Below are 24,045 nucleotides of genomic sequence, written 5' to 3'. Positions count from 1 at the left end.
GTAATGACTTTCAGATGTTTTATATATATATATATATATATATATATATATATATATATATATATATATATATATATATATATATATATATATATATATAATGACGCAAAACTCCACGTAAAACCTCAACAAAAGGTTTTTAAAAAGCATCAGTTTGTAGGTTTCAGCTTAAACCACAACTTCTGAGACACAGTTTACTAATGTGGTTAGATCTGTGAGATAAAAACTGGAAACACCCACTTCAATCGCATTAGTAGTTTGTTTCGGTTTCTAATTTAAAATCCACTGTCAGATTATGCCAAATTATGCCAAAAGCCATAATAGAGTTTAGACTATGTTTTATTGGTTTCTTGTCTTTACGACATACTGTGAGAGCAGCCTGTCACACAGAGGAGACCCCTGAGTGAACCGCTGCAGCGTGTATAATCTAATGTGATTTTCAAGGAAATGCAAAAGGCAAAGGGAAACTCCAAATGGTTGCAATCGGTTGCGGTGCAGAGAGCCAAATGTTACTTGTGCTCAGACTAAACATGACAGATGCTATTAAGGTGCCCGGACACAGTAGGTCAGGAGGTGAGGAGAGGATGTTGAGAGGAGCACGTGCACCCAATATTACGAGGAGAAGAGGAAACCAGGTTGCTGCAGGTTAAACCCCAAATTATAAGGCAAGATTTATGTTATTATTTTATTTATTATTATATTATTTTTTATGTTTAGCCCACATTTTGGCCACCTTGTTTGAGATGACAAGGGATCATATACTCTCAGATTTATGCTTTAAAGGTTCAGTATTAACTCAAATAGCTGTGTTAATGCCTTTATAAGTATAGCTGTATACATTTAAGCATAGCCTGTGTATGACTGTATTTCTTTATTTCCTCTGGCTGTAAAATTGACGTTAATAAAATCAGACTAGTACCCTCATTGTTATTTTCGTTGACATCTTAATGTATATTTTATGTAATTTTCACAACAGAGCTAAGAGCTAGAACAATTAATCAGTCAGCCAAATATATTTTAGCTTAAAACTGTAGTCAGTAACGTTTATAAAAAAATAACTTTTGTCAGATATTAGCTGTACCTGTCACATTCACACAGCTCTAAAGATAAAGATAATCTGTAAAAAACAAGCAAACAACAAAACATATTCCTCTGCCTACTCTGTTGCCTTGAAGCATTTCTAATAGCATCACGGCAAAAACAACCAATCAGAGTCGAGGACTCTCTAATGCAGCAGTCAATCGTGTCACTTGCTGCTCGTGACCTGCAGTCACTCTGTTATATTTGGCAGCGCTGATAAAATATGAGTCAAGATCGTGTTACTGTATTGCCTTCTTGTCTCAAATGTTTCCAGAAACATATTTCAGTTGCTGTTTAGCTATAACATACAAAAGTTGGTCTAGCTGGTGCGTGGTGATTGATATTTTGGTTGACTGTTTCCAACATGGTGGCCTCATCTCAAACTTGGCCGCCATGTTGATCAGCGCTGCCTAGTTTGACAGTTTGACCGCATTCCACGAGCAGTAATTGACATAACTGACAGCTGTGTTAGAGACTCCTCGGCTCTTTAACTGTAGCTTTAACGTATATATATTATATTTCATTATCAATGATTTTGTGCACGTTCACACTTCACAAACACTACCTCAAAGTTCACTTTACACAGATTAAACTGAACAAGTTCACATTCATAGACCACAAAACTTATATAGGCTACAGTATGTCAGTTGATAAGTGACACAGAACAGAAATGCCAAAGCTGCGTAAGAGGTCATTTAGTAATAGTGTCTCCATCACATAGCTTGTGCAGCAGAGAGCACTGCCATTTGTTCTGCCAGTTATTTTCACGACTAACTGATGAATTGCTTGGCACTATAATTTTTTTATGAGGCCATGTATTTATAACACTGTAAAATGTGGCCATTCATGTCAAGGTACTGTTGATGTATAACCCTTTGATGCTCTGGACAGCTACCAGGTTTATGGCCCCGACTATGAATCACAATAGGTGTGTTTCCATTGCGAGAACTCAGGGTAAAACCTAAGAGATGGGAACATTTACAGGAACAGCCTTGTAGTAGGTCCTCTCAGCCTTTGTGTCTCCATTGCAGTGTAGGTCCCCGGTAGGACACACTGGACTCTGGATGTTGATGTAGTCATTCTTCTTCTTTTTCTTCTTCCTTTGCTGTTGGGTTTTATTGCTGCGTTCATGTGATGCCAACTACAATGTGTTCATGTACTTAGAGGTCATAAAGAGAGAACACCATGGAAGCTACAAAGAAGATGGGTTGCATTTTAATGCCAAGAGCATTTAAGAAAGAGGTTGGTAGCTGTGACCAAACATTGACTTTTTCTCACCATGTTTATTCATTTATGACCTCAAGTCGGCAACTCGTTTTGTAAAATGATCTCAGAGTTGACAAGTTGTTTTCCACCATGAGAGGTCATTAATATGAATTTTCCCAGGAAAGTCATCATTCCAATTACTCACATGGCATCACATGAATGCAGCATTAAAAAAGGCGCTTCTTTTGTTGATGTCCCACCCAGCAGTTTTTTTAGGGCCGCACTGAAGTACCTACCACGAGGAAGGGACTTGTTTGCCCCTGTAGAAGTTCTCAAAAATTGTCCTACAGCGGCAGTTCCTTGGGTGGAGACACGCCCCAGCGGGCAAGATCCTGTAAAACTACCCCTGAGCTCCTGGACCTTTGTTGCATGTCACTCCCCATTTCTCTCCTCTTGTTTCATGAGCATGTAAGGAACTAGTGGAAAAAAGTGCTTAAACGTGTTTAAAGTGCCCATCAATCACAATTGTTTGCATGCATCTTTCCTTTCTCAGAACGGAGTGTCCGGATAATAAGATCTTGACCGTGGAGTATCCCTGTGTCAGAGCTGGGGGAAAGAACAGCACTTGTTTCAGGTAAGACTCCCAGCTCATGGTCGAATAAGCCTGAGCCTCTGAATGAAACAGCAGGGAGTAACTATACACTATACATTTATATTTTGGTATCCTGCTGGCTGCCTTTCCCGGAACAGAGATTTGGTCAAGGACACTTTGACAGGACAAGTGGCTGCTGATGCCTGTTGACCCAGAAACAATCTGGGGCTATGGAGTGGTTTCTGTGACCACTAAACCACCCAGCTGTGTCATTTCCAGAACTCCACACAGTATCTCCTGTTGGAAACTATATATCCACTTGGGAGAGAAAAATAATGATTTCCTGGAGATCATCACTCAGAGACTGAATGATGATCTTCACCGAAAATGTATTTTTTTTTTTTTAAGTGTCCTAATTTGTCAACCAACAGCAGAGACCCTTTAAGAAGTCAAGATGAGGATTTACTTACCTTGTATTAGTCACTGTATTTGATTAACTGCCAGAAACAGATTTGTCCCACTATACTTTATTCTAACTTCATGCTCTAGTTTGTTAGAGTTACTTTTATGGAAAATAGAAGTGACTAATATCAGTTTTGAGCAACACTGTTATTCTAGTTCTTGTACAGCAGTTTTATTTTTGCACTGACCTTACTTCCACCAGCCTGGCTCTGTGACAGTGAAACAGAACTTGAACTTGCTCAGCTTGGGTCCAGAGCTAAAACATTTAGGGAAGGCATACCCCTCAGGGAGATCGGCCTGCATTATAACCTAAAAAGTAGAAGTAGTCTGGCAGAAGAGGACATCATTAGTTATGCACTGTTTCCATTTAGTGGAAAGACTCCTTAAAGTGTTTAACAACACCAAATTAGGTTTAAGAATTGAGTCATCAGTGTCTTTCTGTAACTGAAACAAGGGTAAATAAAACAAGGACAATGTAAGATAGTAATAGTGTGCAGCTTATGAAAGGTATGGAATATTTCTTGATGAAATCCATAATCTTTCTGTAGTAAATACATTGCTGTGTAGTCTCCAGGCATCTAATTTAAGAAAACATCCTTTGATATCATATCATGTGAGCATCTTGAAACATAGGTGGAAGGAAATAAATTGTTTCAATGCAGACAATGTGGCAGGTTGTAAGCTTGTGATACATCATACACAACAGGAGAAAAATCAATGTAAATCGCTCATTTTGACGTTCAGATAACTTTCTTCTGAAGCCAAACTTTGGCTCGGCTTTGGCTGCTGGCGTAAGAAGATCCTTTAATAAATGAGGCACCAGGTCTGGTGTGAGGCCAGACCATCTGATCTGTTTACTGTCAAGGTTAGGCTGTAACAGGCTCTGCGTCTTGTTTAATTTCTGGCTCTACGAGAGATGTGTGGTGCTGGAGGAGGCAGATTAGATGAGGTTGAATTTTCCTTGCCATGTTTCTCAAGGCAGTTCAGCACAGAACTGGATCAAATTGATTTTTGCAAATAACTTCAGGGGCAACCAGATTGATCCACTGTGTCTATAGCCTACATCAATATTACTTTCAATTCAGTTTCAGTGGGAGCAGCATATTGTCCGGAAAGGGCCAGCCCATATTTCTATCTCTTAAGACACACTGAAAGTTAAAGTCATACTTTGTCTGGATGGATGTTTACTTCTTACACCTCTTTCTAACATACAGCGAGCATGTGAACAGGCTGGAGGTGCACAAAGCTCACCAACATAGAGCTAAACTGGCTGACTTTTCAAACAAGTGACACATAGGCCTAGCTTTGCCTGTTTGCTGACGCACAGAACAGGTTATATCTTGATTGGAAAACACTGAAACAATCTGATATTTGTCACTTATTCACGTCCAGTTCGGAAAGAGATGTTACTGCAGCCAATGAGTCTGAAAATGCTGTCTCCAGCCATTTTTAAAAAATGTTTAAAGCTTCCATGTTTAATTAAATTTGTCTTATATGCAGTCAATGGCTTTATACATGGTGTGCTAAAAAATGATGTTGAAGATGCCTCCTCAAAAGAACAAAACAGAGCTGCTCACAATTAACATGAGCTCTAAACTTATCCATGGCTGTCATCCAAATACTTAACAGTGTATGTGTTTGTCATTAACAGGCCACTTTTTTTGTATTTACAAAACTGTAACTGTTCAAACTAATTTAGCTAAGTTAGTTAACAATGTGCTTTTTGGCCTTGGAAGTAACCACTGCTTACTACTAAGGTGGTTAGCTGGACTGCTAACAATTGCATCTTAGTTTAGAGGAGATAAACACACCGTTTAATCAGTTTTTGTGAATTTTTCTCTTGGTTTTATTTTTTTTTTTGTAGCAGCAAAACTACCATGATCATACTGCAGCACATGTGGCAACGTGATTGTATCCCTGCTTGTCATATTTTAAAACTCGGGTAGAAGCCTTTTTTGTTGAATCTTGAAATAGATGGTCAGCTGATCTTGATGCAGAGGGGGTCAGCATTAAGACATAAAGGGGTTCACAGTTGGGTTTGGGCATCAAAACCAACTGGCTAGGGTAAGGGAGAGACTGTTGTTGACGTTAATCACATCAGTAGACTTACGTTACTAAGAATGGGTCCGTGGTTAGATTTGGGAAACAAACCTACCACTTTGCTTTAGTGTTAGGAAAAGATTTTCCTACACTAGGCATTAGTCAAGTCAGTCGACTTACGTGACTACAAAACTGCCAGCGGTTAGGTCTAGGCAACAAAACTACATGGTTAGGGCTAGAAGAAGATTGTGGTTGATGTGAATAATGACTTATGTGAGGAATGACTGACATGACAAATCAACATTGACTGTTAGTCTCACACAGGACACGACCACCAGTCTCCTGGGTCAAAGTTCTGTGTTTGTTGGGCCATCCGCCTCTACTCCCACCCACCCACATTCTCTGTCCTAATACTGCGTCCATTGTTCTAAGCGTCTAGTAATGATGCCGATTTGTGTCTCATAGAGACGGTAAAGGGTGTAGTTATGATGACGCTGGGGCACCAGGCACTGCCAAATTGTAATTGTATTTTGGTCCCTTTGGAGTGAGACCAGTCTGCATGTGGAGAAATCCCAAGCTTGACAGATCTGCCATGCTTAGTTATCATCACTAAGCTATGATTGGACAATTGATGTTTTAAACTGTATTTGACCCAGTCCTGCTCAGGCTAATAGTCTAATCTCTACCCACAGCTCTGCTGTGTTCAGACAGACTGGACATTTTCCAATCTTCTCTGGTTTTCTTCTCTTATTTCTTCACCTGGCACACCTCTCTCATAGTCAAAGAATCTGGGAAACGGTGATATTTCGAGAGTTTTGATTGAAGATGACATGTTAACCATTTGGCAAAATTCACACCTTCCTAAAGAAAGTGGGCTAAGTTGCTATAAAAACAGTGAAGCAAATTATGGTACTTATAGTACTTAAATTATAGTAGCACTCAACAGCGGCATGACCTTTTCTGAAAAGGATCCCAGAATGTTTAAGAAAAGTCTAACAGTGATATTTTACAAGAAATATTAAAAAATTTCTTATGATGATTTATGTATCCCAATAGAAACTGCCTTTATTAATTTTGTCTGTTTGTCAGTGCTCTATGACTATGACTCTATGTCTTGACCTTGATTGGTCTTCTCAGTCTTGCTGTCGATCTCTTCTCATTCTCCTTCTGCCCTTTGTGTTAGTGCTATGGATAAGCTAAAATGTAAATGTCTCTGTCTCAGAGGGTTTTGTGGTGTTGTGCAGAAGTAAACCCTTGCTGCTCTCACCAGCTTAACAAAGATGTTGCTGGCCGCAGGTCTCCTCCTCCTCCAGTGTGGTTTTCACAGTGTTGAGAGTGAATCGGCTCGATTTCTACATTTCTATTGTTCTGGCCATTTTGCTTTCTTATTCTGTCTTCGCTGGAGGTCAGATTTCAGCCGTGCCAAGCCAAATATACATGGTTCGTACCCAGATTCTGAGTGATGTGAGTGTGTGTGTGAGCTTGCATGTTTATGTATGAGTCTGTATGTGTTGTCTCTGTATTGCCTGTGCTGGCAGTTCCAGCAGTTTTATGATGATGAGAGTTAATATTCTGCTGCTTTCTGAACCCTCTCTCTCTAAACACTCTCAGCTGTGCAGTCAGACTCTGACAGGACTGATGGGCTCCACTAAACTGTAAACCATCCTTTCACTTGATTGGCATGTTGTTCTGGTTTAAGTACCCTGCATGGCTCATTACTGCAGCAGATAACACCCATAATATTACGCTACAGTATGTGAGCTCAGGTTCTTACCCAGATTAAGGGTTAATCATAAAAGTCATGGAGGCATGATTGATTTTTATTGTTTCCATACTTTATGCTTCTTCGGTTGCTTCAATTAGGGTGTGAACAACAGGGGAGTCAGGGGGAGCTTGGCTCCTTGCATGAGCTCCCTGAAAACATAATTCATAAAGATTTGGGAGGTCACTAAAATATTGCTATGTTTGCTATGCATTTCTATTTCTCTGTATCTTCATCCTGCCTGCGATCTCAGTATTACACAGCTACCACTTTTTGAATGTTTAGGAAGGAGGTGTGTTTGGACGAAAATGATGATTGGCACTACAGTATGACTACAAAAAAGCAAGATGCTGATCCAGGTATACAGCCAGTGTAAGAAACTGACTTCACTTCAGATGATTCTTTACAAAGTCTCATATGACGTATAGAGTTGTGCAATACTGCATCTGTTTCCACGATTCCTTGCATTTTTCAATTGCATTTCAAGGGAGAGGATCTAACAAAGTCAAGACAGTTACAGAATTAAGATCATGTGTCCATATTCTTTCCACCTCTCCCATTGTACTTTCCCTTTTTCGCTTTCCTCCACAAACACATTCCTCCAGTACAACGAAGTGCAGAGCGTGTGGTCGGATGAAAACTGTGCAACTGTATTTACGACAGAAAACACTAAGAGTTTGAAAAAAAGGAATACTTAGAGTCAGTACGTGCCTCTTGACTTTCCCTCCAGGAATATCTCAAGGCTGAGTCACATAGACTTTGGTCATTTTGGCATAGTTTTTGCTTCTGATGCTTCTTTGCGGGGGTCTCTTATATCATTAGACTATTGGCGCCTTTCACACTTTTGCTTCCACATTCACCATTCATCTGTTATAGATGAGGTGCTAACTCATATACAGTACACAAATATAGCTGTGCATGACCTGACTACATCTTTTTTCACTGGACATCAGAACTCTTCATTGTTGACATGGTTTACCTGCTTCTGATCTATTTATGCTTGTGGTATGAAAGAGCTCCACTGGTCAGATACATAGCTTTGATAAGATTTTAACCACAATCACTTCCTGTCTTGAATTATTACACTACTCATGTAGGGTTTGCCTCTGTGAACACGTGATTGCATGCTGACTGTTGAAGGCGGGAAGGCCTCTTTACAACTGGCATTCACATGCGTCTCATATGTGGATTGTGTCCACATCTGATATACTGTAGATGCATTCCCTTTCCTCGTTTGGTTGCCAAAACACAGTTTGGACGAGTGTCTTCTTGTGATTTCCAGCCTTTAAAATAACACATGTGTTGTATAGTTCTGTCCAAGTTGTTTTTTTTTCCCCTGTGTGTGTTTCCTGGTTGAACGTCCACCTGTGTAGTGGTGTGTTTTAAAAGTCTTTAATCCTTCGCGGAATTAATGCAAAATAACTAATTGCTGCTTTATAAAATTTTTAATTTTAGCCAGTCCTTTTAATATTCATGCAACAAAATATTAAAGGGCCATTTTTTCCACATGAGGTAATCCAGTTCAGAACCATTGTTATAAGCCAAGGCAGAACAAACCACAATTCAACCAGAATAATATAATTTTCTCTGCGAATAAAGTGGTTTGTTCAGGCAAACCTTCAGTTCCAGATTGAGACATGCTACACCAGAACTTGGTGTTGGCATTGGAAAGTTTAAAATGTACACAATCTTGTTGTAAAAGATCAAATACTGCCATTTGCATCCTAATTTTTGGCCAACCTATTGGTTCATTTATGACCCCAAAAGAGAAAATACACTGACTTTGGTGATCCCATGAATGCATTATGGGTTCTGGATACTAACATGGTGCCTATTCATTCTGAAGAGAATTGCTCACCTGGCGCATATGCCAAAAATGTTTCTATCATTTGGGTTTACATCCAGGGTATGTGTTGTTTCTCTCACTGGCCTCACCTGTGAGTTTCCACTCGGCCCATACTCTTTACATTGTGATGATGTCGCAGATATTTTAATTTCTTTTCTCAGCTCAAGGAAGGTTTTTACAAATCCTCCATGGATCAAAAATACAATCTAGAAAGAATCATAACTGACCTTGTTTTAAGTTCAAGGTGTCCTGTCAACAGTTCTACAGACATATCTTTTACAAATGTGGTCTATGGGGAAAATGCTTTTTGGGCCACAGGGGATTTTATTTGCTGCAGTATAAGTCAGGCCACTCAGAAAAACCAGAATCAAGGCTTAGCAGCGTTCCTGGGGGCCTGAATGATCCCCTGACTTTCCGTCTTGCATGACCATGAGGTTGAAACTTTTGCTTTTGAGTGAAATATCTCTAGAACTATGTGATAGTCACGCTGTTTTCATGCACATACTATATGTATTCATACAAAATGTTATACACCAAAATTTGTACATACCTCACAATGCGATCATGAGACCAGTGCACTGAGGTTGGGGTTGGTGGATGGATTACAAAACACGGGACTTTTCTCAGGAGGAAAATGTTCACAGCCATGTGAACTTTGAGTCATTTTAAGTAACATTGTCCTCTTGTTTGTTTTCCTAAACATTAAAACAGTAACTTTATGTTAAGTACATAACTTTATGTAAAGTATGTAACGTCATTCATGGGGCACAAATTTGTAGGATATCATACCAACCATTAAACGAGGATACGCTGGGAAATCTAACGACAACCCCATCAGTCTCTGCTGTATTTGTATTTAATGTTAAGAAGTGTATGTTAGCATGCTAACACACTAAACTAAGATGGTGTGCATGATACTTGCTAAAAATGAATATGTTAGCAAGCCAGCAGCATGCAGCTCAAAATGTTGCTGTGCCTAAGAACAGCCTCACAAAGCTGCAAGCACTACCGTAGACTTTTGGATCAGTCATTGATAGATTTATAATCCAATTAAGACAGACTCACTTCATTAATATATTGTTGTCAGTTTGGAATTTGGTTTCCTCAGCACTGTGTGTTTCATTGACACCTGTTATTTACAGCTATGAATGTGTTTTACGCTTTCTAATTAAAAGTCCAATCACCCACATGGGAGACAATATAAACATCTGAAGCTTGTTAAGCATTACCAATGCAAACCCAGAAATAAAAGCCATGACTTCATAATGACCACATGAGCTTCAAATTTGCACTTGGTTGCTTTTGGTTGGTGAACATTGTTGTTGGCTCGACTGAGTGACTTGACAGCTTTGCTGGTTTAAGTTGTTGAACTGCACAGTTGGGGTTTGATTGTTTCGCTAACTGAACCAGAGTGTGTTTCTTTGTTGGGTGGAGGTAGTGGGCCACAGCTTTACAACTAGGGGTGACTGAAGGTTAGATATTTGTTTGCTGATCTCTACACATCCCCCTCTTTACTTCAGAGCTAAAAGTATTTGTTCATTGTACAGGCCATGCCAGATCATCTAATCATGTTTGGTCTCGGACATGGGGGTCTGTCACGAGATGCCTGGAGAGTGGATACCTGTGGTTTTAAAGGTCATGCCACAGTGTTTGTTTATAGCATAATTTGAACATCCTGCAGAACAAATGTTCAGAGTTATTTGTTGACTTTGTTTTTTGTTCAGAAAGGATAGGTGGAAATGTTAAAGATCTTGTTCAGATGTTTGGGAACTTCGAAAGTGGTCTGTAAAAGGCATTTTCTCCCAAGCACTGAGTCCAAGTTCAAACTCCCCACCCACAGTTGCATTTAACATTCAACATTTAAAGTGTCCATTAATGAGACCCGACTGAGACTGACTCGGGTTCGGGCCTGGACTCCATCTCCCCTCTACAGCTTACCTCTTTCTTGTAGGACTCAGATTCTCTGTTTTGCTCGAGAGAGACAGAAGCCAGGCCTCCATCTAGTAGCCCGAGTATTAACACCGGGGTTGAGGTCAGGTCAAATGAAACTAACAAGAAGTTTCTTAAATGCTAAGTGTTGTTTTGAAGTGAGCGTAATTACAGAACTTTGATGCTTGTTAGGGCAACCAGACCACAGAGGGTCAGTGAGGTTAGTGTTGAGAAATTGATCCTCTCCTTGACCTTGTCAAAAATGATCATGTCTGATCATTTTAGGGTTGAAGAAAACATAAAGAGAAACACTTAAGTCCGTCTTGATTTGGTTTTTGATCTGAGCACCAGCAGACTCTCAGCCTGGGAATCACATGAATCTGCCAGCTCATGTTTTATGTGCTCTGGGAGATGTTTCTGGTTCTCTCTGTGTTCAAACAGACAATTTCCAGCTGATCACAACCACTTATATAACATGGGTGTTTTTGATACAATAAACTGCAAAATATGCAATATCATTTTTAACTCATGCGCCCTCATTGCAGGGACAAGACAGTGTAACCTTGCTTAGTAAAGAGGAGCACCATTTAGGCATCCTGAAAACAAGATGGCTGCAGCTGATGTAAACGTTCTGTTTAAGTAATATAGACCAAATCACAATATTTAATTACAATAACTTCTGGTTAGAAAACAGCAGCATCATGTCCATATAATCAAATAGCGCTGAGCAAATGCTTCATTTGATTCATTGTTAGCCACCCAAAAAGGCCCACCATAAAGAATCAATATCAATGCATATGCAATATTCAGAATATTTTCACCACTTTACCTTGCCATGAGACAGCCCATGCTGACAGGGATTTGAGGCCATTGTATCAAAAACACCAGACTCCAGTGAGAAAAAATGTATTCCACTGAAGTTGCTAGTCTACTGCTGCCTCGATCACCTATTGTGTAAGGTACAATGGAGTCAAATATTCAAACATAGTGTGCACTTAAACTGATACTGATTTTTTTTAGGAGGCTAAAATGTGTTTTATTGCAGCCCCATCCATAACAGTACATTGCTTAGCTTCTGTAAATTTAGTTTATCAAAGACATTAGCAGTGCAGTTCATAAAATAAGCACAACAGAAACGTCAGATCGGTTGGACCAATGTGTTTAACTCTGTATCTTTAAATGTTAAAATTACTGAAAATGACAACTGAAATAAACAAGTTTGCTGAATATACATCTCCACAATTCAAAACAGTAGCCAGTGACTTTTGTTGTTTGAATTACATTTCTAGGCAACATCATGGTTTAACGTTTACTTCCTGTCAGCTGATGTTATTGACATACACTGCAAAACATTCAAACAGAAAAGAAATACAAAAGTTTGAAACGGTCTATATTCAAAATTCTGATGGTAAAATGACAACACTTGTTCACAGACATATTAATGCTTTGACACAAGTTTTGTCGCTTTGATTGACTGTAGGTCGATCCAACTGCATTCAGAGGCATTATAATCAACAGCCATCAATAACACTCCTTGGAAATCAAAAATGGGACAAGAGGTTCCAGGTTTTTGCATTTGCGAATAAGTCTAGCAGTACAAGGCTAGCAGTGTCTACTTGTGTACTGTTAATCGCACTTCTTTGAACAGTGGTGCCTTTGGATCGGGGTAGGAGGAGGCCACAGGGAAGCAACTCTGGTGTCACTGTCCAGCCCACTGTCATTCTGAAATTGTCAAATACCACAGCATTTGCTTTTGGGGTAAGATCCCGAGGCCAAAAGCTACTTTCACGTCCGAATGATCAGACAACACCATTTGCAGTGTTGTTATATGCCAACAGACGTCTGGATGGTACCTGCCATTGCAGCATAATATGTGAACGGGTGGCGTCACTTCAGATGCAGACAAAAGGAATCTGTCACATCTGCATGATACACCACTGGAAAGTATCAGGTTGAAGTGCTGCCACTAATGATGTAATATAAGGAGCATGAGGGGGCCTATAGGCGGGAGGAGCTTTGGAAGGATTGAACAAACTTTGGCCTTTTCATGCAGGAGTCCGGTGTTTGCCTCCTGTCTCATGTTGAAAATTGGTGATGTTTTTTTTTCTACACCATACCATATCCTCCTTCTCCAAAGACTAACCATGTGCTTTTGTTGCTGTCCCAAAGTTTGTTCCCATGTGCTTGTGGTGCTTGTTTTGTGTAAATATAACCTTGTGCAGTGTAATCCCACCATGGGATTGTGTTGACATCATGACAGTAGCATCCCAGAACGTAAACAGCAGACACAAAAGGATACCTAGAATAATAATACCCAGTAATACTGTATGTAGACATGGAAGTCCATGCAAAGCAGCAATATGTGATGACTTGGGATAGAAGCATGTTGCATTGTCCCTTTGAGAGATGAGAATGTTTAGACTTTCAGTCTTTGAAATACCACTGAGATGTGAGACACAGAGTCTGCTTACAGGGTCGATTTTATCTTGACTAGATCCTCATTGATCACTTAACTGACCAATTTGCTGACTGACTGACTTGCTAGGATAATTGATTTACATACTGACAGCTGCGGGCTGAGATCCAACCTTGTATGGTGTGTGTTGTGTGTGATACATGTGGGAGAGTGTGTGAACTTTGCTCCTTAACACCTTCAATGCAGGACTCAAGATTAGGCGTTATCTCAGAATCTTAAGCTTCCTCTCATCTCCTCGGTTTCCTTCTCAATTTATGACATTAGACTTGGCTCTCACCTCAACTCTGGATCCTACATGGTCTCTCCACATACTTTTAAAGCTACTAACCTTTTCCCCCCATAAACACATACCCACACACATAGACGTACTTGTGAAACCACAGTGAAAGTAGTGGTGATGCATCACTAAATTGCAAAACAGGCTGACTGAAAGCAGGACTCATTCAGAATAAAGTGCATAAACAGAAGAGCCATCAACCATTCAGAGACAAGCAACAGAACATTAGATTAGATAAACGGATAAAATACATGGACATAATGAGTTATCCAGCTAACCAGACACTTCCATGACAGTCAGTGAGACTACCAAGACGCATACAGAGTAAACAGGACTGATAAAGACATGAGAGCCACATCTGAGACACAGTACCCCAGGAAATAATGGAAAACATGATGTGTGCTGCTGAGAGACATTTCTTTACTCTCTAATATCATGGTGACTTTCATGCAGGCAGCTAGAAATGTGCAGCCTGTCACTCATAAGTGGAAAAGCTGATGCATGTTTCTTTGATAGTAATCTGACACTTGAAATACAGAAAACTCCAGAAACTGTGGGAACAGCAGGAAATATGGATAAAAAAAGACTTCTCTCAACAAAGTCCTGAACCCCCAAAACTGGTTCCGCTGCCCAGTTTTGGCTTGATTCTCAAGCCAATTCTTAAGTTTTCAAAAAGCCAAATCCATCTACTTTAGTTTCTCAGCCTCAGCATTTTTATTGTTTGCTGTTGGTTCTACTGTTAAGCACTGTATAACTCTAAAAAAAAAAAAAAGAAAGTAATATATAAAGAACAGCCATCATCCTCAAATCATTAGTTTGGGCTTTAAACATAACTAGTTTGATATGAAACTTAAAATCTTGTTAACTGTCATAAAAATGTATAATAAACAGTTATTCCCCAGGTTTCATTCTTGCCTTTCCCTTTCCTTAAAAATTGTACCTTCTCAAAAGCACAAAAAGGAAACGTAGGGTGAAGGTGACTAGTTTTCAAGTGTCTGGCTGCATTCCTAAAAATGTAGCACAATATTTTTATTTAAACAGTCTTTTAATACGGTGAGGCTTAATTTCTTTAAATTGAAACTGGTTTTATTGGCATGGGAAACGTACAATATGTACAAAATGTACAATATGTAAAGGTCTAGCAGAATTTGGATTAGACAAGATAACACCTCTGACACACCCACCAACCAAGAGAAAATATATCTCAAAGCCTGTTGCAAAAGTTTCATACGAATTTGAGGAAAAACTCAAATTTCGACCTGGAAACTGTAAAAACAAAAACCCAGTGATTTACAGATTGAACATGCTCTCACACACCTCATTTAGTTTTGATATGTCTCAGAGGAAAATTTTGCTGCTCACAACAGTCTTTTTCTTTGTCTCTGAGAAATAAATCAGCTTCTTATTTGGAGATTACTAAATCACTAGATCTGTTTCTCTTAACACCCACTTATGAGAAATAAGGAGCAAAAGAATAAATCAGGAGTTCTTTTGCTGTGCTCTTAGGCTTCTCTGAGACAGAATAAATACACAGAGTTGAGACTTGTTTGACTTTTCTTTTGGATCTTACTTTTATCTCAAGAGCAGATTATTTCAGAAAAATAAATATTACTACAGTGTATTATTGCAATATTTTGAATTTTCCTCTCCTCTGAGGTATGCGGATATTCTGTCCCCTGCACCTGACTGGTTTGATTTCCTCAGGTGTTACCCATTCCAATTGGAGTGGCATCCGGTTTGTTTTTCCAACCTACAGGGTGCAGTGTGGGACCAAGTCGTTATAAAGTCTTGGCCAGCTTGACAGTTGGGGTGCCTGATACTGTCCCACTTGTAAAATGCTTCTTGTTTTTTTGTGTGTCAAATTAAGATATGATTGATTATTCCCTATGCTGGGAAGTCCTTTGTTTAGGGACACCATGTGCATGGGTGATGTCCATGTTTTACTTTTCCATCAAGTTAAGATAGTGAGGTTTTATTTTAATTTTTGGTTTTTGTTAGATTAAGTTATTTCTTATTTTGAGATTTCTCTTTTGCTTGTATTTATGTTTTGATTGAAAACATACCCACAAGCCCTTTCCCCCTGTAGTCTGCCTCAGCTATTTTTGTGTCTTCATTATCTAAACTCCTCGTAAATGAATAATTTTACCAAAAAGCTGGATTTATGTTGCTTCCTTTTCCCTAATGAGCTGGGTCATAACAGTCAGGCTTTGGAGAAATTAACATCATTCCATGTGATGCATTTTTGTGTATAATGATCCTTTTTTTCTGTTTTGATGGATTAACGGTAACAAGGATCATTACGCCATTTTTAAAAGTTTGTTGGCAGCTCCTAGGCCACTAACTAACAGCGTAGTGAGAAACTTAATAACAAATCTGCAAAAGATATAAACAGCAGGGTAAAGCACAAGAAGGTGGCAGATGTAAAGTAAGACAGATGAAAGTAATGTAAGAGTTGGGGGGGGGGGCTTTGGAAGCAGAGGTATTTGTTTGATCCAAACGAAATAAAGTTGCACCCTGGCAGGCCAAGCGCTCGCCTCTGTGGGGGATTTGCCTGGAGAACGGCAAAAAAGTCTTTAAAAAGAGCAAGAAGGGGAAATCGGAGCAGGGAGGGAAGCTGCTGAGTGTTTTTCCCTCTCTGCTGTAAGTGGCTTCCTGCCTAGATGAGGACATGTGGTGGGATTCTGACTGAGAGTCGACTGTCAGCGAATCAGACGTGCAGCTTTCCTCAGGAGATATTGATATAATACCCACTTTACACTTTCTATTGCATTCCCCACAGATTCTTTTCTCTCAGTTTTGTCTTTTTGCATTCATTATTTTCACTTTCTGTTTTTTCTCATCCTCACTCACGCATCTATCCTCCTCTTTTTTTCTCCATATCTCTTTATCCCTTTTCCAGGTCATACTTCCTCTCTCTCCCTCTCACTCACTGACTTACATTCACTCGTCCTTGTGTGTATTTCTGGCTTCTATCTCCTATTTGTATCAGAAACATCAGTAATTTTATCAGTGCAGAAGTATATTTGGAATGTTTCCTGGTCAATTGGTCCCAGCGCACGAAATACAGAGCACCTGCCCCAAATACACACAAACACATCTTTCCTCGTGTGTAACAGTGTTTTTTAGTCTAACTAGCTGCCATGTGTACAGTTTAACTGTACATGTCTACAGTGCACAGGAGCAGGGATTTCCCCTCTCCTACAGCACCTGAACTGACCATGAGAGATATATAGAGCAATATTCAGACAGACGGGAGAGAGAGGAGGAAAGGACTTACTATGTGTGTGTTTGACTGAATCAGTTTTGATTATATACACACTGTTTTTCGGGCCTGGTAAAGGCTGACTTTTTTCACAGCAGACACTTTGACTCGTCACAGCAGGAGAAGTGCGGGTGTTGCTGATAACGTTAATGATGGCTGCACTCAGTTGAAGTGTTCAGTTCAAGTTCCCTGGTTTTGTTTTAATGCCAGTGTCCGAAGACACTCCAATTACATTATCATGCACACCTGTGCCTTTCCTGCTATGGCTCATCAAAGTGCCCCAGTGCAAAATGTCTACATGACAACAATTGTAAGGTTACATTTTTTTAAAAATGACATTGACAGACTGACATGTCCATACAGCATTTCTTTGTTTTTACTTGTCATTGTAGAAAACCCACGTGTTACTAATGACATTAATACTGTTAAGGGGCGTGCTATATATGAAATCAGTCCCTTGTTCACTAATTCACAACAATCTAGCTCTAAATTAGCTTTTTTAATATTCATCTGCATGCAATGAGATCATGGCGAAGTTTGATTGGTTAACTAGGAGAGGGAACGCCCACAATCAGCTGATTGAAGGAGGCAGTGGGAGTTATGAATGAATGAAGCATAAACAAAGTCTTCATTAATGAACTTAAGCTGAGCTTCATTAGCTGAAACCACCTGCGTACGGAAGAGGAAATCCTGGCATGGATATCCCCTGGCTACACAAGATCTCCTGATATATTGGCTACTCCCTAAAGGTTCATCATTGTCAGATGACAGAACTACAGGTTTCGAGAATGTTGTCGAAGTTCCTTTATTCAACAGACTGGATTTAGGTTTTATCCAATGACAATTACAAACTTCAAACTTCAGATGTTGAGAACTTATAATATTTATCATATGCTTAGTGCACCCCATGCATGAATGGCCAAAGCAGGAATAGACAGCACTGTGTTTATTGCCTTACAATTAGCCTACTATTTATTCCAGTAACCTAAATACTGTAAACATGTAAAAAAAAAAAAAAAACAGTGGCACCAAAAAGTAAGATAATTTAAATTTATCTGGTGAGGCACCCTGGGAAGCCGAGGTTACCACTGCTCCCCTGTATTTTTGGGCCCTGTATGCAAAATCAAGATAAACGTTCTTTAGCAAAATACCGTCTTTTGCTTTCACAAGAAGTTTTGGTGTTACGTTTGTTCAGTTGTATTGAAGTGTTTTATGATACTGGTTAGCTATTATTTATGTCAGTGAAGCTGATTTCAAACTGGATGTGTCTGTTTCTCTCTGTGTGTCTGAGAAGCAGATGCAGAGAGAAATTAGAAATGAAAGAGAATGTATCACATCACTGAAGTGCTATTCACCTATGTCTGTGATGAGAAGCAGACGTGTGTGTGTGTGTCCACATGTTCTCCCCTCTGCGTGCTGTATGGTGCTGTTCGTCTCACACTGTACGCTGTATTGCTGAACGTTAAGGGCCTGCTGGGATTTTCAGTCAGAGGTCCCCCTCTTACAAGCCATAAAACAAGCTATTACATTGCTGCTGTCGCTGAAAAAAACATCCTACTGAGTATGACAGTCTAGTTTTTCTCACTCAAACTAAAAATGTGCATCCATTCAGTTTCCTCTTGCTTTCGACGAGATTCATACACCATACCTCACTGGCAGCTCCAGTCACATGTCCTACAGTAATGCATTAAGATCAATACAAAAATGCCCAACAGTAAACAGTGTAATTTGGTGTGAAAGCCAGTTATGTCAAACAGCAGGAAATCCCTGACTGAAGAATGGAAAGAGGTGATTTGATTTTGGTTTTCAGGTAACAAGGAGCAGATACCTGCATCAGTGTATGCTTCTTGTGTTTGGACATAATGTTTATGAGTAGTATGTAATGTTTGTGCATGTGTATGTTGTTAAGATGTCTGTATTGAATGTCAAGACATTTGATATTTTTATGTGTTTGTGTCTGTCTGCATTTTTGTGCACAGGTGCACACAAATGAGATCATCCTTCAGGCTTGTAAATGTGCACAAGAGCTGGATTCAATCTGACTATGTGGATGTGTGGTGTTACTGAATTGGACATTTGATAAACCGTAAACATGTGTGTGCATATATGGTATGTACATTTGTGTGTGTGTGTGTTGGAGATTAAATTCCCTCTTGCAGCAGTCTACTGTTTATCATAGGATTTTAGTGAGGCTCTGACAGCTCTGTCTTCAGCTCACTCCTCATCGTTAACACACTGATTTTTTGCCTTCAGCTAAACGTTAAAATACTTGCTGAAATCTCTCGTCAAGTGGAAACAAATAGTCGGCTTGCACATGAGGGCAACACATTCAGCCTGAACATGATCCGCTTACGGATTGTTTGCACTGCATCCAGAAGTCCACGGGGGCATCCTATTCAAACTATCGCTCTCTTTTCTCCCTTTGGCATTTTCTCTCTGTGTAATTTGGATGGCGATCAACAAATGCCAAGCTGTGGGAAACAGCAACCTGTTCATTTTTCTCACACGTCGGGATTCTTTCAGCAAAGCTATACTACTGCTCTGAGTTTTGCTGTTTCATTTCACTGAGAAGCACTTAACGCCGCCTTCTGTCTTCATTTTTTCTCCCAGAGAGAACTTTTATAATGCCTTTGAGTTACGCTTCCTGTGTTTAATGGAGGTTTAATTGTCTTCGTAGAGCTGCAGAACAGAGTTGGACCTCCCAAAAAACTCCAGTCATGATATTCCATCTTTTTCTGATTAGTGTGCACCTGAACACCCCTCTAGACAAGAACAATGGCGTTTTTTTTTCTTTGAGTTTTGTGTACAATCTGGTCCAGATTAGCTCTTTTCTATCCCTTTATGGCGGTGCTGTCACTGTCAATACCTCAACAAAACAAATCACTGGCCAATTGATAACAGACTGGAATGACATTATTGTTGCAGCATTGTTTGAAGTTGGCAAGCCCAGCGGGGTGTATGTTCCTGTAAGCACAGAGCTTTGTTTCATGTAGCAAAATTGAAAACGGAGAATAAAGGAGGTGTGGAGTGTAACAACTGGGGAGTGACAGCCATCACTCTCTCAACACCTCCGGGATTTTTCAACATCAAGGCCATTTAGAAGACTTAGCGGACCCTCTTGGTCTTATCAGTGCATTACTTTGAGCTTTAGTTACAGTCTCCAGTGGGATTTTTTTTTTTTTTAAAAAAAGCTCATCCTTTAACCCTTTAAAATCTGCGCAAAATGGTTTTGATTTCTTTAATTAAGACGGGGAAAAGAAACAAGCAACTTCACAAGCCATGACCAAGAATTAGCAAAATGTTAATAGAAGAGCTACAATAGAATTACCAGAAAAGCACAAAAAATAAAGTTAGAATTAAAAAAAGTAAAATATGTATTTACTTAAGATACTTCATTTTATTTTTTTTTCTGTAACATAATTTTAAATATAAAATTATTGTTATTATTAATATAGTTTGATGGACATTTTTAAGATTTTTTAAAAGATAATTTTCGAGTAATCTGATTCTAAATCTAAACTAATTTTTAGCAAATTTTCTCACAATTTTTACTGACTTAAAGCATTTTGTTGGGCTTTCCTTGCCAAGTTGGTCATCGCCTTTTTCCCCCATGTTTGCGAAAGAAATCGAACCAGTTTGCTCAGGTTTCAAAGGGTCAAATAGGCTGTGAAAGGCATCTGCACGCAGCATTAATCCAGGTTTCAAAGGGTAAAAACAGCATTCCTGTCTGGCATGAAAATTCATCCAGACACGTCATTATGAGCAATCTGTCGTTAGCTTGACCTTACCGCTCAGCTGCTCTCACTAACCCTTATCTTACGCTCACCCATCACACTTTAGTCACTGTTTCCCTCATTCAGCTAAAGTGTGTTTTATTGGCATTTGTGTATGGTATAAGAAAAGTTTTATTCAAGCATCCAAGTAAAAATAAGTGTTATTTTTGACAGCTTCTCTCTCTGTCACACACATCAGATGACATATACTGACGTGAGACATTCTACCAGTCCACAGCTGGGTTTCCATCCATGTATTTTTATGCCAAAATGATACAGTGAATAATAATGGAAACATATTGGTCTGGTAAGTATCGCAATATTTCCTGCGGCTTCCCAGATGCATTCACAATGCAGGCAGGAGGCATTAACATCTGGTATCAGTGGGCCAGTGAGTAAATCAAAGTCTTTTTGGCCTAAAACATTACAGCTGTTACATACATTAAAATGCCAGCAATACAATATTTGTCCATAAATGTGTTTTTACTGACATGTGAGATCAATACCCATCAATGCAAAATGTTGGATTATGACGTGGAAGTGTTTTTTGATGAGTCATGAGGACTTTGATCCATGTCAGTCATGATGGAGCTGAGCCTAACTTAAGTTTTACTTTTGGTAACATTTTAAACATTTCACTACCAATTGTCTGCATGTAAATAAAGCTGGATGCTTTTCTTGCCATGTGCTTCCCCACATGTTTTCCACCTTCTCTTTGCAGTCAGGTACAGTATGATACCAGACATCTATACCCCTGTAGACTTGGACAGAGCAGATCACAGTCTGTCACAGGAAAGCAGCTCAGAGGGTCAGAGATGTCACATTCCAGCATAGCGAGACCACTGGGACAGCTCTGAACGTGGTCATCACAATGATGAAATCCTATCATGATTCATCTTGGAACAAGCAGAAATCAGGCAACAGTAAAAAAAAAAGAATGTTGCCCCGTAAATGTCTGTCTCTCAATGGCAGAGCACTTAGAAACCAAACCATAGTCGTTATGAGCCAATTTGAAAATCTGGCACAAAGTGTGAAAAGGAATCATTTGCCATTAAATCTGGTCAGCGGTTTGTGAGGAATCATGTGTTGAGAATGTTGGGTAATTTACAAAATGTCACAATGAGGTGGTAAGATTCTGCATCATTCTACATCATCAGGAAATCTGGTCTGTGGTATCTGAGGTTTGGTGTTTCATGGAACAACGAACAGACAGGAAGAAAGGGGTCTGGCCCCACACAAACACTTTAAATAACCCTAACAGTTATATGAGTCAACTTAGCCTGTTTTCCTCGCTCTTCATCATATCTTAAGGATTTTGCTTACACAGATGATTCATTATTTTTGGGTAATTGGGACATCTTGGTTAGCTTAAAGCTGTGTTCAAATTGAAAAATGGGTTACAAATACCACTTAAGTTCTCTCTTAACACTTAACACTTAACACTTAACACTTAACACACAGAATTGTGTGCTGTAACTAACTGTTCTTGGTGAACAGCCACTGGGGGAAGCGACTGTGTGCAGCACCCTATAGGATTGTCATCTCATGAGGTTGCCAGGTTTGGTAGGCTAGCATTATGCAGATGTATAGGAACCTATAACAAAACAGGACTTGGCAACCCATGCTGTAGCCAGAAATGCTGCATGGAAGTGCTACACAGATAGGTAATGTGTTGTTTGTCAAAAGTAGCAACAGCACTAAACTCCCTTTAAGACAGGGGTGTCCAGACTTTTTTGAGTGAGGGCCAGAACAGATAATGTAAAAATACCTTGGGGCCAGCTGCTTTTTGCATCATATAGGTTATTTAAAAATAAACAGTGTCTATATGAGACAAACACAGTTGTTTGATACAGTGATACAGTGGAAATGTATTCAACTTCCCTCCACTCCTAAAAGCTGTCAAAGCTTCTTTTTTTTTTTGCCTTGGGCGATGTCTGCTACCTATCAGGAAATGTCTGCTGTCAGGTATCCATTCGCCTGCTTGTTCACCATCTGTTTGTGAAAACACGGTATTTCTACATGTGTCTTTGCTACAAGGTGCATGTCTAGACCTGTATGATAGTTCTGCTATTGTGAGATGAATGAAAAAAAAATGAAAAATGAACGTTTGATTAATCCTGCAGTGATGACAGCGGAGAAATTAGAGCAAGCAGTGAAAGGTTAGAGGGTGTTTTTAAAGGAGGGGGTCAAGACGGGAGAATGGCAGGAGAAACGATGGAAAGATGATGCGAGTGGGGAGAGGTGAGGCATAACAGAGAAGAGGAGGAGTGCAGGTCAGCCTGTATTCTGGTGGAAGTGGTTCAGACCTCCTGTGCTCCCAGTCAAAGCTTCCTCTGTTAGGCCAGAGCTCTGATGTGTCCCCTGAGGCCTGGGTCCTGGAAGTGGGCTGGCAGAGCAAATAAACAGTGAGGAGGTGCTCACACTCACCACACTAACACCTTCACATATGTATACTCACAAGAGTTTCAAAAGAATACATACACACACACATACACACACGCACAGTTATACACTATTCTGAAAGAGCTGTACATGCGGCTGCCTGCAACACCTTCACACCTTGAGGAGGAAATTGACGTAGAGGCTGGTTTTGTTTAGTTTGTGGAGACTCCAAGATAAAGTTAACCCTCTGAAACCTGAACAAATTGGTCTGATTTCTTTCCAAAACATGGGGAGACTGCAAAGATCAACTTAAGAAAACAAGGCCCTTAAAATAGCAAGAAAAAAAAGTAACAAGAAAATTATCTGAAAAATAAGCAAAAAAACAAAAACAAACAAGAAAATGACCAAAAAAAAGTGCAGAAAATTAAGATGTAAAATATCTTTAAATATATAATTATAATGATTATAAATATATTTTCTGGATATATTTACTTAGTTTTTGCCCCTTTAAGAAAGTAATTTTCAAGTCTTTTTCTTCATCACCTTTTACTAATTTCTTTCAATTTGTAGGACATTTCTTACCAAGTTGGTCCTTACCTGTTTTCCCTGTGTTTTTGAAAGAAATAAAACCAGTTTCTAAGGTTGGAAGGGTTAAAGAGCTTTTGAGAGGTGTCTGAAAGCAGCATGAAAACCTATGTCGAACAAGTTTTTAAAGGGTTAAGGACATTTTGAATATAAATATTTGAGACACATGGGTGGACAAATTAGTTTAGCCTTTTTATAAAGTAGTATAAATGTGCTTTCACTGGGGATTTAAAAAATACACAAGGGGCTTATAGACAAAACACCTTATAAAAAAATCTCATAAAATTTGCCAACAGAAGGAAATTAGCAACACACGGAAAAGACCTAAACAAAGAAGCTGAACATCAGAAATAAACGATACTGAGTCCCAAAA

General features: G+C 39.4%; 1 protein-coding gene across 1 annotated transcript in view; it reads left to right on the top strand.

The window, feature by feature from the left end:
- Window positions 1–24,045, top strand: part of LOC121941079 (collagen and calcium-binding EGF domain-containing protein 1-like) — a 43,248-nt gene that overhangs the window by 514 nt on the left and 18,689 nt on the right. Inside the window, exon 2 of the mRNA XM_042483802.2 lies at window positions 2,840–2,920. Within this exon, the coding sequence (XP_042339736.1) occupies window positions 2,840–2,920 (81 nt within the window). The remainder of the gene's footprint in view (window positions 1–2,839; window positions 2,921–24,045) is intronic.

This window comes from Plectropomus leopardus, chromosome 1 (genome assembly GCF_026936395.1).
Source record: "Plectropomus leopardus strain MGB_pleo_1.0 chromosome 1, ASM2693639v1, whole genome shotgun sequence".
Classification (NCBI taxonomy): Eukaryota; Metazoa; Chordata; class Actinopteri; order Perciformes; family Serranidae; genus Plectropomus; species Plectropomus leopardus.
This window is presented reverse-complemented; position numbering and strand designations above follow the sequence as displayed.